This window comes from Xyrauchen texanus, chromosome 18, assembly GCF_025860055.1.
Source record: "Xyrauchen texanus isolate HMW12.3.18 chromosome 18, RBS_HiC_50CHRs, whole genome shotgun sequence".
In the NCBI taxonomy this organism is placed as follows: domain Eukaryota; kingdom Metazoa; phylum Chordata; class Actinopteri; order Cypriniformes; family Catostomidae; genus Xyrauchen; species Xyrauchen texanus.
In genome coordinates this window covers 36,080,306-36,096,834 of record NC_068293.1, presented here as the reverse complement: position 1 = coordinate 36,096,834, position 16,529 = coordinate 36,080,306, and the positions used below count along the sequence as shown (strand labels likewise).

The 16,529-nt window shown below is 37.3% G+C and overlaps 1 protein-coding gene across 1 annotated transcript in view; it reads right to left on the bottom strand.

The window, feature by feature from the left end:
• Positions 1-15,463: 15,463 nt before the first annotated feature.
• LOC127659290 (von Willebrand factor C domain-containing protein 2-like) overlaps positions 15,464-16,529 on the bottom strand; it is a 43,342-nt gene continuing 42,276 nt past the window's right edge. Inside the window, exon 4 of the mRNA XM_052149039.1 lies at positions 15,464-15,612. Coding sequence (XP_052004999.1) covers positions 15,464-15,612 — 149 coding nt within the window. The remainder of the gene's footprint in view (positions 15,613-16,529) is intronic.

The following is a 16,529-nucleotide window of genomic DNA, read 5'->3' as shown; positions in this document are numbered from 1 at the left end:
CATTTTCAATGAACGGAGGAACGTTTGAAATAACCACTTTCGTAGCCGGAGCAAACAGCGGAGTGATATTAACGTAAATTTCTTTCACCCACAGACCATTCTCAATTACTTTGTTGACCAATGCTTCTGTTTTTAAAAAAAACAACAACAGCTTTATTCATTCTCGATGCCGAGATGATATTTCCATAACCTAACTGCTCACCAACCGCTATCAAAACATCTTCGACGGTAGCACTCGCCTCTGGCACACACCTGAAACCATGGCGGAGGGATAATGGCGTCATTCCACCTGTGGACGCCATACCTAACGCCAGGTAAACCGTGCAAAGCACGGCACGCAAGGCCTACCTTCTAGAACCCCAAAACAAAATTTTTACAAACAATAAACTGAAAAAAAAAAAAAAGAAATAAAGAAGAAAACATACAAAAGAATTTATAAAGAACAGCGCACGATAGAAACGCTCTCACACACTCACAGAGAGAGAGAGAGAGAGAGAATAGCAATTAATCATCTAGTCACAGAGTTGGGACTTTCAAACAAACAAGTTTTCTTGTTCTTTGTTTCTGTGAGGGTAAAAAAATTGAAAGATTTCTGGTCTTCTTTGGCCATCTCCCAAGACACTGCTTTCAATGGGATTAGTCAGGGATGCTCCTACTTGCTATAGATTGCTGTGAACCACATTAAATTGCTTCGCTGTAGCCCTGCAGTGACGTTGAGGGAGGCAATTAGTGGTGTGGAAAGGGTTTCGTGGGGTGATTAATTGGAGGGTATTGAGGGTCCTGTGGGTAGAGGGAAGCAGCCATACACCCAACTCTTAACATCTGACTTTCCAAACAGTATCATCTCGCTGCTAAAGGATAGCTTACAAACACTACAGTATATGAACACTGAAAAACGTGTGTAGGCAGATAGAGTCTCAAGAGCAAAGTTTCTTATTACATAATATGGTTCTTATGTGGCCTTTTGGTTTAAATTTGAAGAATTTGTTCATTGAATATTTCTAGCCTGAATTTTACATTAAAGGGGTCATGACATGTTTTTTTTTTTTATTGTATTATTATGTTCCCTTAGGTGCAATTATATTATTAATATATTTTTTTTTAAGAAAAACTTTTAAAATCTAGTGATTTATGACCTTTTCCCACCCTGTTTCTCATCCTCTGATTCAAACAGTCTGTTTTGGGGGCGTTTTCCATTTAAGACTTCAGTGTTAACGCCCACTGTTATGATTGGCTAACGTCAGTGCCTATGTATCAATTATTGACGCCCCCAGCCAGAACAATATGCAAGTAAACTAAGTAAAAACACTGTGTTTATTCATAATGAATGAAATTGCGCTTTAAAAAGTAGTTTAAAGTTTAAAATAGATTACTTACAGTTTGCGTCGTCGTTGTTCCCAGAATAGTCGGCACGGACTTACCTTTGAGCAACAGTTTTCTGGCAAAGCCAGCATCATATTGAGATTTGTTCTCAAAACAGTCATCCTTAAAATGTGCAGAACAAACGCTTAAGTTAACACTGCCGTGACTGGAACGTCCTCAAAAAATAAACTGCATCCATTTTTCCCTGACGTCTGGATCTTTCGGCAGCTTATTCAGAGGTTTTGTTTGACCACAGCCAGGAACAGCACATCTGTGTGGCATTGTAATTTTCCTGTGCACAAGTAGTCTCTGTCAGAGCTCGCTGTCCATCGACTGAACACTTGTGAGGCTCACGGCGATACTAAAATGAGCGTAGCTGTCTTGCGCTTAAAGCGTAGTTATCTTGTGCTGGAGGCGGTCATATGCAAACGCTGGTACGTCACTTCTAACCGTCACGTCACTTCTAACCATGAATCCAGAACGAGCTGTATTTTGAGCTTGATTAAATAAATGATTCGTTTAGAATGGGGAGGACGTCTTAAAATATTAAACTTGCAGGACGTTTTAATGATACAAAGACCTCTTATATACCAAAAGATCAAGGCAAATTTGGTTTCTCATGTCATGACCCCTTTAAAGGGAAAGACTGGAGACTATATAATATGATTATTGTCTAGACTCAAAGCACTACACAAAAGAGACTGCATCATAATTACAATGATATTGCAAATCTTAGAACTGCTCACAAATGATCTTCAGTGTATTTTGGATTTAAAGGAATAGTTCAACCAAATATGAAGATTAATTTACTGACCCTTATGCCATCCTGGATGTGTATGACTTTCATCTGCTGAGCTCAAATGAAAATTTTTAGAAGAATTACTCAGCAATTTTAATACATAAAATGAACAGTGAACTGGTGCCAAAATTTTGTTCCAAAAAACCACACAAGACAGCGTAAAAGTAATCCATAAGACTCCAGTGGTTAAATCAATAGTGATATGATAGGTGTTGGTGAGAAAAAGATCTTTTTTTGGTATTAACATTTTTTATTAATTCTTTCAATAATAAAGAAAACCAAAAACATATATACATACAATCAACATTTAAACCCCATAACTACCCCACCCAATCCCCACCCTGACACCCAAAAAATATCCCCGTGGTCACACATGAGTATATACACAAAAAAACAAACAAACAAACACACACACAATATATATATAATAAACATACACAATAAAAACTATACTACTCTCTCCACCGCCCCACCCCGAGAGCCCACCAAAAACTCTAAATTGTTGCCCATTTCCCAACAAAAAATTCCAAGTTACCCAATCTTCCAAATGACACCTCTTCAAAAGCTGTCACCCTCCCCATCTCCGTGCACAACTCCTGAAAAGGAGGAGCTCCAGCTGACCTCCCAACCCCTCAAAATAATCTGCCTGGTGGTCATCACACTGGCCAGAACCCAATTCTCTATGTGACTATTCCCCACATCGAAGACCACCCCATCGTCCAAAACACATATTCTAGGGCAAAATAAACTCAGAGTGCCCAACACATCACACACAAAACTCTGAACCTTCAACCAGAATTCCTGGATCTCAACACACCACCAATAAACATGGGTCATGTCTCCATCCTCCGATTGGCATCGCCAGCAGGTGGGTGTGTCTTTAAAACCAAACCTATACAATCTAGATGGGGTACAATGAAATCTATGTCATATCTTGAATTGCATAAGGCGCACCCTTACATCTATAGATGCAGACTTCATGTTATTTAGAATCCTAGCCCACACTCCCTCCTCCCCCCTTGATAGAAGTTAAAGCTCTGTCCCCCAGACTCTGAATTAGCAGGGAGTAACTGCTAAGTACACTGATGCCTCATGACCTTTTCCAAAAGCAGTAATCACCATTCCCAGAGTATCTGCCGCTTTAGTGGGTTGTATGCTACTCCCAAAAATAGAACAGAGCAGGTGGCACAGTTGTAAATACCTATAAAACAGATCTGGGAATCCCAAAATGTTGAACCATATTTTCAAAAGATCTCAACACTCATATAGGTCACAGAGCGTATTAACCTCCCTCAGAATCCACTCTGACCACCAGAAAGGGGACTAATTAATACATAATTCTAGGTTCTTCCATATGCTCAAGGCAACATTTAAATAAATGTCCGAATTAAACACTCTGGACACTTTTGTCCACACCGAGTGCAAATGCGAGATAACGGGGTGCAACTTATATTCTCTGATTAGTTTGATAGAAAGGCTTTGCAATGGCGAATACATTCTTCATCTTGTATTTTGGTGTTTCACATTCTTCATGCATACCGCCCCCTACTGGGCATGTAGAAGAAGTTCTAGCAAAAAATGACTTATTGATCTGTTTTTCACCCACATCTATCATATCACTTCTGAAGACATGGATTAAAACACTGGGGTCGTATAGATTACTTTTATGATGCTTCAAATGTGCTTTTTGGAGTGTCAACATTTTGCGAAACATACATGTGCATTGCGTGGACCTACAGAGCTGAAATATTCTTCTAAATCATAATTTGTGTTCTGCAGAAAAAAGAAAGTCATACACATCTGGGATTGATAGGAATAATAGTCTTAAAGGAATAGTTCACTCAATAATGAAAGTTCTTTCATTATTTACTCCCTCATGTCATATTAAACCAGTGTCCTGTAATGTTTTCTGTGGAACACAAAATAAGTTTTAGAGAATCTGAACACAGCTCTTTTCCATATGACAGTTCATTGTGACCACAGCTTCAAGCTCCAAAAAGGACCATACAAGACTACTAAATACAGACCAAAAGTTGTTATTCACTTATCACTTCCTCTTCAACAAAAATCGAATTTGCATTTGTATTCTGAAAAAACAAATGCACCAGGTTTGATGCCATAACATCATATGTTCCACATGAAGTATCCAAACTTAACACACCAGTTCAAATCTGCAGAATGGAAAATAAGATTTAACAGCTGCAGTTGAATAACCTAAATTCTTCAAAAGTTGTTAGAAAAAATAAATAATTAAATACAAACAGCAAATAGGTTCGTAACAACGTGGTAAAAAAAGTTGTAGTAAGAAACTATAACTGATATTTCTCTGGATGTTGGAGTATGTCGGTGTGCCAGGACTGGAAGTAATTCAGATCTGGCTACTGTTTCTGCTTTTTATAAAGGTTGCACTTCTTCAATAGCTTTTAGAGGGGCACTTGGATTTTTTTGTGCTCCTTCCTGCTGTTGTATCAGCACTTTAATGCCCTCCTAGACAATGACAGATGAGGAAACCTGTGGTGAAGTTCAAGTAATGGTCTGAGTTCCACTCTTTCTTCAGCGCTCTCTGACCCAGTGTGGTGTCTGTTTTCATAGCACTTGCAGAATAAAGAGAACATGTGCTCTGCTCTCCCTGTGACAGAGAATGTGATGTTTTCACACTGTAAATGCATGGTTGGATGTAAAATACTGCCCTGTCAGCAGAGAAGAATTGCTAATGTCTGCATTTTCAGAGATCACACCCTGTGCAGCTGTCTAGAGATGAGCTGGATTGATTTGCTTACAAAAGGAAGGAATACATCCACACATTGTCTTTCTTTTTACTGAATAACACTCTTTTTTTAGGTCTATTTAACAAAATAGTTTTGTCTTCATAAATAATACATGTTTTTAAACCTCTTTCTACCTCTGAGTTTAGAATACACATTAAATGTTTAGAGAGCTGTACATATTTATACATTAGGAAGGGCACATGGCTTGAACTTTGTACTGTCCCACATACAAATTTAAATGCACAGGTTATAAGTTCTTATATTAAAGAATAGCACTAAGAATGTTAAAGGAATAGTTAACTCGCATATGCAAATTCTGTCAGTTTAGTCACCTTGTGTTTTTCCAAACCCATATGCCATTCTTTGTTCTGTGGAACACATAAGGAAAAATCTTTAAGAATGTATTGGTCACTCTTTTCCATGCAATTGTATTTATTTAAAGTATAATAGTTATCCATATGACTTGTGCACTATATTGCAAGACCTGTAATACTTTTTATGGTTGTTTTGCATCCTTTTTGTAGCTTGAAAGATGGAAATGAAAAAGAGTGAGCGGTACGTGGTTCAAAATGTCTCTTTTTCTGTTCCCCGAAAGAAAGTCATACAGGTTTGGAACAACACAAGGGTGAATTATTAATGACAGAATTTTTATATAGTGAACTAGCCCTTTAAATGTTTCATATCGAGTAAATTCAGACAGGTTTCAATTTACTGAACCTCAGTGCTCGCAAGTAGTAAAAGCTGATTGTTTAACAGTATTTTATACTCTTCCATTATAGATACAGTTTGTTTGCTTTCAGGCACAAGTTCATATAACAGTTTTGTTTAGAAAAAGAACAATCTTTCACAGCTTTCAGCTACAGTAAGTCAGTGTCTCAGAAAAGAGCAATGGTTCACTTTGACAAAACTGACAGTGAATGGTGAGACATTGACAGATATTAAAAGGTCATGTGCACAAAGAGTCAGGTCTTTCAAGAAGCATGATGCAGAGCACACTTTCTTCATGTCGCTCTCGGATGAATCTGGTCCTTCTTCCTTCAGTGGACGTAGTGTAGTTTGTTATGAATCGTAATAAAAGAGTCCATGAAAAGTACAAGCAATGTGTTCCATGTCATCAGGCTGAGCCATTGTGAATTCCATGTGATTGTCAAAAGGGAATGGAGGAAAACAAATCATAAATGGAAACAGATAGGTGTTAAGTGCCACAGCTGACTTTCAGTCAATAAATAAGCAATAAATAATTCTGTGTACAGCGATGTGTGATATGCTGGCAAAACAATAAACAGTTGTCCAGTTTAATGAACATTTATGGTTAATATACTGCTCTGGAAAAAACAAGACCACTGCAAATGTATCAGTTCCCTATCTGTCACTCCTTCGACGTTGTGTCGATGTAGTGACACTAGGGGTCGCTCTTGGGAGCCCCAAACACCTCTGATCTTTGAGAAAAGGCCAATGGGTAATGCCACTCCCACAGACATATGGGTATAAAAAGAGCTGGCTCGCAACCACTCAATAAGATTTTTTCTTTGGAGCCGAGCGGTGTTGAGCAGTGTGTTCCACTGCCGTTCCATTCATCTCACAATGAGAAGCGTATGCTGTTGGATATACGCCGCATTTCAGTGTCCGCAGAGTACGCCCATGGGTGCTTCGACAGCTAACAGAATATATATTCTGTAAAATAAAAGATTGTATTTCCTCTAAAAGTGCGCACACTGACGGACAGCGTCTTTTAAAGATGCCTTTACGTCTGTGTGTAATTCCTGGATGCGGTTGCTATCTCTATGCCTCTGAAGGACACGAGCACTGCCTCATGTGTCTGAGCCGTAGTCACGTTGAGGCAGCGTTCGTGGATGGTTCATGCTCTCACTGCGAGAACATGACCATAGTAACGTTGCGGTCGCGGCTTTCCTTAATCTGGGTGTCGGCCTGGAGTAGAACCCTCCACCCTGCCCTGAGCCTTCGCAGCTTGATGACTGGTTCCCAACTCTGAGGATTGTTTTTTCCAGCAGGACAATGCTCCATGCCACACAGCCAGGTCAATAAAGGTGTGGATGGAGGACCACCGGATCATGACCCTGACCCTGTCATGGATCCTGTTGTGGCCAGCCCAATCTTCAGATCTGAACCCCATTGAAAACCTCTGGAATGTGATCAAGAGGAAGATGGATGGTCACAAGCCATCAATCAAAGCTGAGCTGCTTGATTTTTTGTGCCAGGAGTGGCATAAAGGCACCCAACAGCAATGTGAATTACTGGTAGAGTGCATGCCAAGACGCATGAAAGCTGTGATTGAGAATCAGAGTTATTCCTCTAAATATTGATTTCTGAACTCTTCCTAAGTTAAAACATTAGCACTGAGTTGTGTAAAAATGAACTTGTTTTCTTTGCAATTCGAGGTCTGAAAACACTACATCTTTGTTATTTTGACCAGTTGTAATTTTCTGTATATAAATACTCCAAATTACAATATTTTTATTTGGGAGAAATGTTGTCAGTACTTTATAGAATACAAAAAAATATATATTTTACTTAAACACATGCCTATAAATAGTAAATCCAGAGAAACTGATAATTTTGCAGTGGTCTCTTAATCATTTTCCAGAGCTATATCTTGAGCAGTTGGTCTTAACTGGTAGATCAAGACCCTAAATTGGATTGGAATTTTTTATTTTCCTCCGGTAGGGTTACTGATAGCAGTGAAAAACAATCCTAAATGAAAATAGTAAAGTTCAATTGGCCATATACAGTATTTGTATGCAGTTACGATGAATAAATAGACTTATAAAAGGGTGAAAACACTTCCCATGTTATTTGATGTAGACATCATAAGCTGTACATAAAATCAAACCCTATCACTGTAAAAATGCTCGTAATTTTAATGGAAAAATCATGTAAAAATGGTACAGAAAAAACTTTATTACTCATGGTGATTTGTGATTGTGTGATTGACAGTGTGCACTCTTAATATGTTTTTTGACCAATGCTCCTGGATGGGCCACTCTTGATGATATTTAAATAAAAATTTGGTCTTTTGTTATACCACCTGTGTTACTATGGTTGTCAACAGTACATTTAAAATTCCAAAGCAGATTTTTGTATTCCTAGTTGGCTGGAATATTATCATTATATAATATAATGATAGGCTATGAATGCAACAGTGAACTGAAAAATATAGAGGCAACATGATATCCTACAATAACTGAAACATGGTCACTGTATTTTTAATGGCAAATTTTTGGCAATCACAGCTGCCAGTTTGTTTTTAATGGGTAACACTTTACAATAAGGTCCCATTAGTTATCATTAGTTAATCCATTAAGTATCATGAACAAACAATTAACAATATATTTTCTACAGCATTTACTAATTTTAGTTAATGTTAGCTAATAAAAATACAATTGTTCAATATTAGTTCATGTTAGTTCATAGTGCGTTAACTAATACAACTTTGTATTTTAAAAAGTATTAGTATATGTTTTAATGAACATTATCTAAGATTAATAAATGCTTAATAAGTATTGTTCATAGTTCTTGTTAACTAATGTTGTTAACAAATGTTAACAAATGGAACCTCATTGGAAAGTGTTGCCCATATTTATATATTTTTTTTTTTTTGCAATGTACATTATTTTGATGCAAATTTACATAACTTGGTAGAAGCTAGCCAAACATGCCAACATGTAGGGCCGTCAACAAGGCTGGGAAAGAAAAATGTTAATTTTCACTTAAATATGACCAAATTCGAGTTATATTAAAATTAAATTCTAATTTTAATAACATTATTTCAGGTAGGGGAAAAAGCTACAAGACATTTGATTTTAATATCGACATTGTCTACTAATTCCACATAAGGGTGCAACGAATCAATTAACAGCAACGTATTATAGGTATTGTTGATTGCGAATAACGTATCTGGCTGTAAACAAAGTAACGTTTTAAAAGTAAAATGATAAAGTTTAAAATGTAATAAGTGAGAAAAGAAATGCCTCAGAAACGGTTCTATGTTACATTAGTGTTGCACAAAGACATAGTACTCATATCTGTCAACATTTGGGTACCAAAATCCATGAGACCTCTGGGGGGGGGGGGTGGTGGTGCAGGATGGCAGAGGTAGGCTACATACATACAAATTGTGCCGTTTTGATTTAATGTGCTGAGTAACATCATTTTCCCCACCGTGTCTGATATTAAAATCAGTGCGACACACATGGGCTTTTGTCCAGCTATTGTTAAATTGAAATGTATATTTTGTTTTTTTCGCTGGAGAACCACCTGATTCTTCTCCTCCCATCTACCAGTGATGCTTGATTCAACTTCCCGCCTCCACTACCTGCGTAGATATCAACAGCGCAACTGGGTTGTAGGTTGCCAGGTTGAGGTCATAAATGGTTTGAAATGTGTATGATGTGTCGATGGTGTGAGTAGGATGCGTTTCATACAAGATCTGGCAATTGGACAACCTTGGAATAATATATTGATGTGATTATTCATATATCGAGGTTTGGGCCATACAAATGACGGGACTTTCCATGGAGAAATAACAAAACGGGAGGGGGGCGGGAGAGTCCCGGAAAAACAGGAGTGTTGACAGGTATTATGGTACTTCCACACTGACTCAGGTTTCAAAATACTGGCAGTACTATATCGCATACCTCTGCACTATTCTACACCATTTTGTAGTGTAAGTAGTGTGAATATTATGTTTAAGCTGAAAATGCAACAAAAAGAAGTGTGGCAACAACCAAAACTTCTGTGAAGACAGCACCTCACAAATGTGAGTTGAATGCTTTACCATCTCCCCATGCAGCGTGAATACCTATATTTGAGATATATCTGTTAAGCAGAGTTTGGCTAACTAAAACTTGCGGCAATGCATCGCGTGCATTTGAAATGACCCTTCCGTCAGCTGAAAAACAGCGAGTGCTTATGTATAGTAAAAAAATTATAGTATTCCATTTTGAACAAATTACTTCATTTTGAAAATTCAGATGGCTAAGTGCATATTTTATATTGTAAGTGCATAGTGTATAGTGCTCCATTTGGGACAAAGCTATAGTCTTTTTCATTGAATACAGTTGTATGCATGTAACTAATGCTTATACAGCAAGACACTGCTAACATAATCACTGCGATTGTTTTAGGTGCTATGTCAATTGAAAAGGAAATTTAACCTTTAAAATGCATCTCGATACCCCTGTGTTCTGTTATATTCATTGTTCATCTGTTTTTACCCACATCCAAAATTCAAACGCGCATTTTAGCATTCGAATGTGCATTTTTATCTTAAATTCAACAAATGTTTGAATTTCAAATTTTAATTTGACTGCCTTACCAACATGGAGTGCGTTTTATGCTTATAAGCTTTAAAAATGCCTTAAAATCAGGTAAATGTCTTAAACTGTGTTCTTTAATTATTATTATTATTATTATAACTTTATTAATCCCCCAGGGCAATTAATAATAATCGGGGTAAGGTCATAAATGGTTAAACAAATAAGAAATGCGCTCCTAGACTTTTGCCGATAACCTCAATTGTGTTGGAGAAAACACTTATAACTTCAAATGCCATGTAAATATGGTTTTCTTGCTTTGTCAGGTTTTTTGAATGAGTGAGCTTTTGATAGTATTAGTATATTGCTGAGCGTGTCAGCGTACTCATGGACAGGTTGTATGAAATATCCTCATCCATAAAACCATGAACTGAATATGTAAGGTACTCAAAAGACTACATTAAAAATGGATTCACTTGCAATTATGCAATAATTATTGCAAATATCAATTATTTATTGTAAGAGCATTTTTGTTAACTTGTGTAAGACTAGCAAATTTTGATCGTGTTTGGCCGCCACTTTATGTCCAATGTAAAATATGGGTCCTTAATCAGAACGGGTTGAGAACCACAGATTCAGATTCAAGCACCTTCGGGGGTCACACTATTGCATTCATTTTCGTCTCATTACCAAATCCACAGATCTGTTGTTAAGTAGCTCATCCATCAATGCTATGAAACAGAGTCCAAGAGGTTAAAGGGAATGAATTCTTTCAGAAGGGGAAAAAAAATAAATATGATAAATCGCAAGTGATTGTTGAAGTTACCTCTGAATTAATGAATGGTATTCATCATAAAAAATTATTATTTTTTTTTTAAATCAGAGAAGCGGGTGCCGGTATTAACGAGGCTCCTTAAGGAGATCTACAGAATAAGCAATGTATTCACTAAACCTGAATGATGACTGTTACAAACGTGCCATGCTGTAATTGGTCGCCGTGCTGTGTAATAATAATAAAAGATCTTCAATAAATGTGGGCTGAAAGTGACTCAGAGACTTTTTAGACATTCTTATTGGTTTAAGTGCTTTCAAAGTGGAGTTGATCAACATCTTCCCTCTAAGCTGAAAGCAAATTTGCTGTGAGCTGAGGTTATGATGCATTGAAGATCAAAAGGAGTGTTTCTAACTGTTGCTTTGAAGTGCCAGACTGTATGCAGATTCCTTCCTTTGTTTCAGCCCAGTGCATGCTGGGCTACGTGTCTGGCGGGCATTACTACAGAGGGCAGAGGCGGATCATTTATCACTGCATATTGTCTGATTAAGGAAAATTAAAGTGGGCTGCTTTGGGCTGGCAAATTGCTTAGATAACAAGTTCAAGCTGCTAGCCTTTGGGAAAGCTTGTTTGTTTGGGCTTGGGAGAGAAAAAACAAGGGCACTGCAAACAGATGAGAAAACTACATTATTGACGAGATTTATAGGTGTGCAATTTTAACATTACCATTTTCAAAGTTCCTTCTAGCCTCTCACATGGATATTATCAATCTCTATATACTGCACATTGTTTCCCACCTATACTGCTTAGAGATGCACCGATCGACCGGCCAGGGACCGGAATCAACCGATTTTCCGCATGCTCGTCCCGGACCGGTGACCAGCCGGTCAGACTCACGTCTTTCCGATTCCAAGCCGGTCCGTTTTGTTGCCAGCAGTGCAGGCAATAACGTCACATCCGCATGTAAACATGTCATTGGCGTGGAAGATCTTCACTGTGAAGAATACATAAAGTTCGCAATTTGTAATAATTGTAAGGCTAAAGTAAACCGTGGGGGAACCACCACAATAACGTTCGGAACAATATACCTAATTAGACACTTAAAACACCATCACCCAGCTTAAAAAAGAAGCTAAAAAAGTGAAAGCGGCTAAAGCTAGCCAGAGCTCAGAGCCAGCCACAAGTCAGCAGCGTCTCCTATCATTCCTTGGTATGAGAAGCGAAAAGACTAAAGCAATTACGAGGAAAATTATGCAATTCATGGCCCTGGATGATCAGCCGTTCTCCATAGATGAAGACAGAAGGTTCAGAAATCTGATCAATTTCCTCGATACAGAGTAGGTGTTACTTTTCCGTCGTCGCGTTGCCAGAGTTGTTTAATCTCGTGTCATGTCACACGCCTGTGCCTGTTACAAGGATACCTGTCAACATTTGGGTAAACAAATCCGGGAGGGGTAGGGGGTTGCTGGATGGCAGAGGCAGGTTAAATACATACAAATTGTGCCGTTGTTATCTAATGTGCGACACACTTTGCAAAAGGCATGGGCATTGTCGATATGGTTTCGGGATATGAAATTAAATTCTTCCGCCCAGCTGTTGTTAAATTTACATGTATATATATATTATTATTTTATTTCGCCGGAGCACTTCCTGAGTCTTCTCCTCCATCTACCAGTGATGCTTGATTCAACTTCCCGCGTCTACTGCCTGCGCAGATATCAACAGAGCAGCTGGGTTTTGGTTGCCAGGTTGAGGTCACAAATTATTAGAAATTTGTATGATGTGTTGATTGTTTGAGTAGGATGTGTTTCATACAAGATCTGGCAACTGGACAACCTTGGAATAATATATTGATGTGATTATTCATATAACGTGGTTTGGGCCATACAAATTACGGGAGTTTCCTGGGAGAAATAACAAAACGGGAGGGGGGTGGGAGATGGGTGTGAGATACGGGAGACGCCTGGGAAAACCGGGAGTGTTGACAGATATGGTTACAAGCCAATCCCGAAGCAGCAATCAGTTTTACAACTGATATTTGGACATCTAACGTAAGCTTAATGTCAATGTTGAACGTATTGGACACTTCAGTTTTGTTCATAGGCTTGTAATCTTTGGAATTGTTTTGTTAGACGAGTAAAAAAAAGAGAAAAATGTCCATTTATAAAAATGGTTGAAAATGACATCTGTTGTTAAATAAAGCAACTTATTTGCAGTTAATTGTTATTTCTACCTCTTTCCAGTCACAGAGCACTTTATTTTGAGAGTTGTTAAAGTGAGAGAAGAGTCCTGTAACTTAGTGCAGTTTGGAGAAATTGTAATGTTTAATAATTTCTTTTATTATGAAATTAAAAGGTAGATTTTGTTTGCATATGCGGTCAATAATGGTTCTTAGAAAGAAAATTGGAAAAAATCGGTATTGGCAGGTCACACTCAGAAATTGGAATCAGCCAAGAAAATTGCAATCGGTGAATCTCTAATACTGCTGCATCCATCCTAAATGTTTGCCCATATGGATCATGCAATGGAATCAGTTCCAGAATGGAAACAGGATAATGTTTGCTTTTCAGCAGTGTTTCACCTGAGTAGGGTTGGGAAACAAGAATTGATTCCATTTAAAAAAATATACTGAAACCAAATGGTTTTCATGTTGTACGGATCTTTTAATGGATCCCAAACATCTTCATACTTCTGCCAATGTGGATGTAGCATTGTACTAAAATACTCGGTGTGCAGTGTTTACTGCAGTGCCTATTCAGTGTTGTGAAAATAAATTAAGCTTTTTGCTGAGTTGTGAGCTTTCAGTCAGAATTAAATATGATAGTCAGTTCTCCTGTCCACTAACGAATGACTCTTATGAAGCTATTCTTTTTGATGTATCATTGAAATAGACTAATGAATCATCAGTATTCGATTTGAATCAGAATTGTCTTGACAATGTCTGTTGAGTTGAAATAGACATCACTAATTTTGTTAACATATTTTAATTCTCTTGTTCAGTGTTTTTGATTAGTACATAGTTAGGACCAGTTATTGGGGTTGGGCATGAAGGCTTCCTCAGAAGTAAAAGAATCATTATTGGAATTGTAAAGGAACTGTAATCGTTATGTGGAAATAGAGCCAGAATAGAATAATAAAAAATCCCTTATGATTCCCATCTCTACTCCTGAGCCATTTTTTCAATTATGGGGTGAAGGTCTACCTTATTTCCTCTTGTTCTACTAATTAAACAATTACAATCAAACTTGTCATTAATCAGGATGCCTAGTGAACAAGCTTATACCCCTAATAATACTACCATTAAACTACCACTAAATGTAACTTATACTCAACAAATGAGGGAACATAGAGGCTTGTGCAGGATGAGTGGAGGTGTAGTTTTATGGTTTTAATGATGTAATGTGTGCTATGATTTATTATATAATTACCATAAATTTAGACTAAAATGCTCAAATTGTGTGAATACTGTATGGTATGATTGAAATGCTATTTTCAGTTTTAATTACTCATAGAGCATGTGTGACCTTGTGAAATATTCAAACACAGTGTTTAAGCAGCAAAAGCAAAAAATAAAATTAGTGGGCGAATCTCACAAAACCTGTCAAGATAATGACTTGGACATTTCACGCCCCAAAATTAAAAACAAATAAGAAATTATATTTTTATTTAAAGAAAATGAAGCCTATTTAAAGACCATTAAGATTTTTTACAGTGTGGCAATATTTTCATGACAATGAAGCACACATTCTCATTACTATAATGCAAAAAGTAAATAAAAAATAAATAATAATATTTCTTATTTCTGTAATGCAAAAAAATAAATAAATCTATACAGAATGTGTGTGTGTGTGTGTGTATATATATATATATATATATATATATATATATATATATATATATATATATATATATATATATGTATAATTTAATTGTACATTTATTTATATATCATGGTATTTGTACTGCATTTATTTATATTTTTTCTTATATTTTGTTTTGTTTTACAGTAATGAGAAGTAGCATTTAAAATAATGTTAATGACAAAAAAACAATGTGCTTAATTGTCGTAAAAATAATATCACAATGCACAAAATCGCAATAGTCCTAACAACTGGCTTCATTTTCATTATACAAAATATAATTACTTATTTATTTACTTATGATTTTGGGGTAAAATCCAACCTAGACTTGTTTTTTGGAGATTCACCCTTGTATGAACTCATCACAAGAGAAAATAAATGTGTCCTTGGTGAGAAATACTTGCTCTGATTCTGCCAAGGACTTTTATGTGTGTGTGTGTGTATATGTGTATGTGTACAGTGTGTATTAGAGTCCATGTATCTCAGCTTGTCCAGCCGTCTTAGTTTGCCAAAGGAATTGTGCTCCTGCCAATCAGTCTAGCGCTGCCATAACGTGGGCCGCCCCCTGTGTTCTGACAGTCGTGCCACACATCTAATCGGTGTCCCTCCCTACAGCTCTGGAGGGGCTTCTATGATGTCTGGCCATTCAGGCACTCCCGCCGCAAGCACTGTGCAGGCTTCCACCAGTCCCCACTGTGGCACCGACAGATGGTGCAGTCGTCCACCTTCACTTCGATGCCAGCTGGGATGATTGTCGTTCCAGCGAAGCAATTTGGACCTGTCACATGGGAGAAATGAGGAGGTTTAAGGAAAGAAGATATGAGAGAGAGCTCTCGTGAGTGTCTTTTGGAGGAGATGCTGGAGTGATTCAAAACTCAAGGGTGTTTGAAAGCAGAACAGACGTGTGGATGTTTTTCACAGGCATGCACCGATGGGCTTGTTTTTGTAACACTAAAGCTCCTTTGCTGCTCTTTCTCCCTCTCTTTTTCTTCCTCTAAATCTCTCTGTCCTCTTGCTGGGATGCTTTGCATTAGAGGCTGGTGAAGCCTTGCTGGCACTATGTGTGATCCGAGCTCACTCGGTTCTGTTCCATTCTAGTGTGGGGTAAGAGCTTAGCAGATAACCTCTCTGACATTCAAACACACAGTTGTTTAACACATTTTTGCTTTACCTGTGAACATCAAGACTTCAGAAGTGCAGCAATCTGGTCACAAGTAAAGCTACAGAATTAATTGAATAATGTTGTTTAGGTTAGAACTAGCTTATTATCTCTAAAGACAAAATGTAATGGACAGTGTTCAGTGTTTTGGAACAGTGTGGTGTTATTGTGAATTATAAAACAGATTTTTCCCACTCTAAATTCTAACTCAAGACACAGTTGAAGCCATTGTAAAATCCCTTGCATTCTATATTAATGCGCCAAGTTGCAATGTTGCTTGGCAACCATAAACCACCTAAAATTTCGATAACACTCTACATTACCGCATGCTTTGGAAAACAAAGACGTTTTGAACAAAAACAGATTGTTGTGGATGTGGTCTTAGATAAGTGAACTATATTACTGGATGAAAGATCTGTTTATTATTTACTATTAAAAAATTAACTATTTATTAAACATTAGTGTCATATTTCTATTGAAATATTTCTATTGAATCTATTATAGATTCCAAGGCTTTACTCAGGGTCTCATCTATG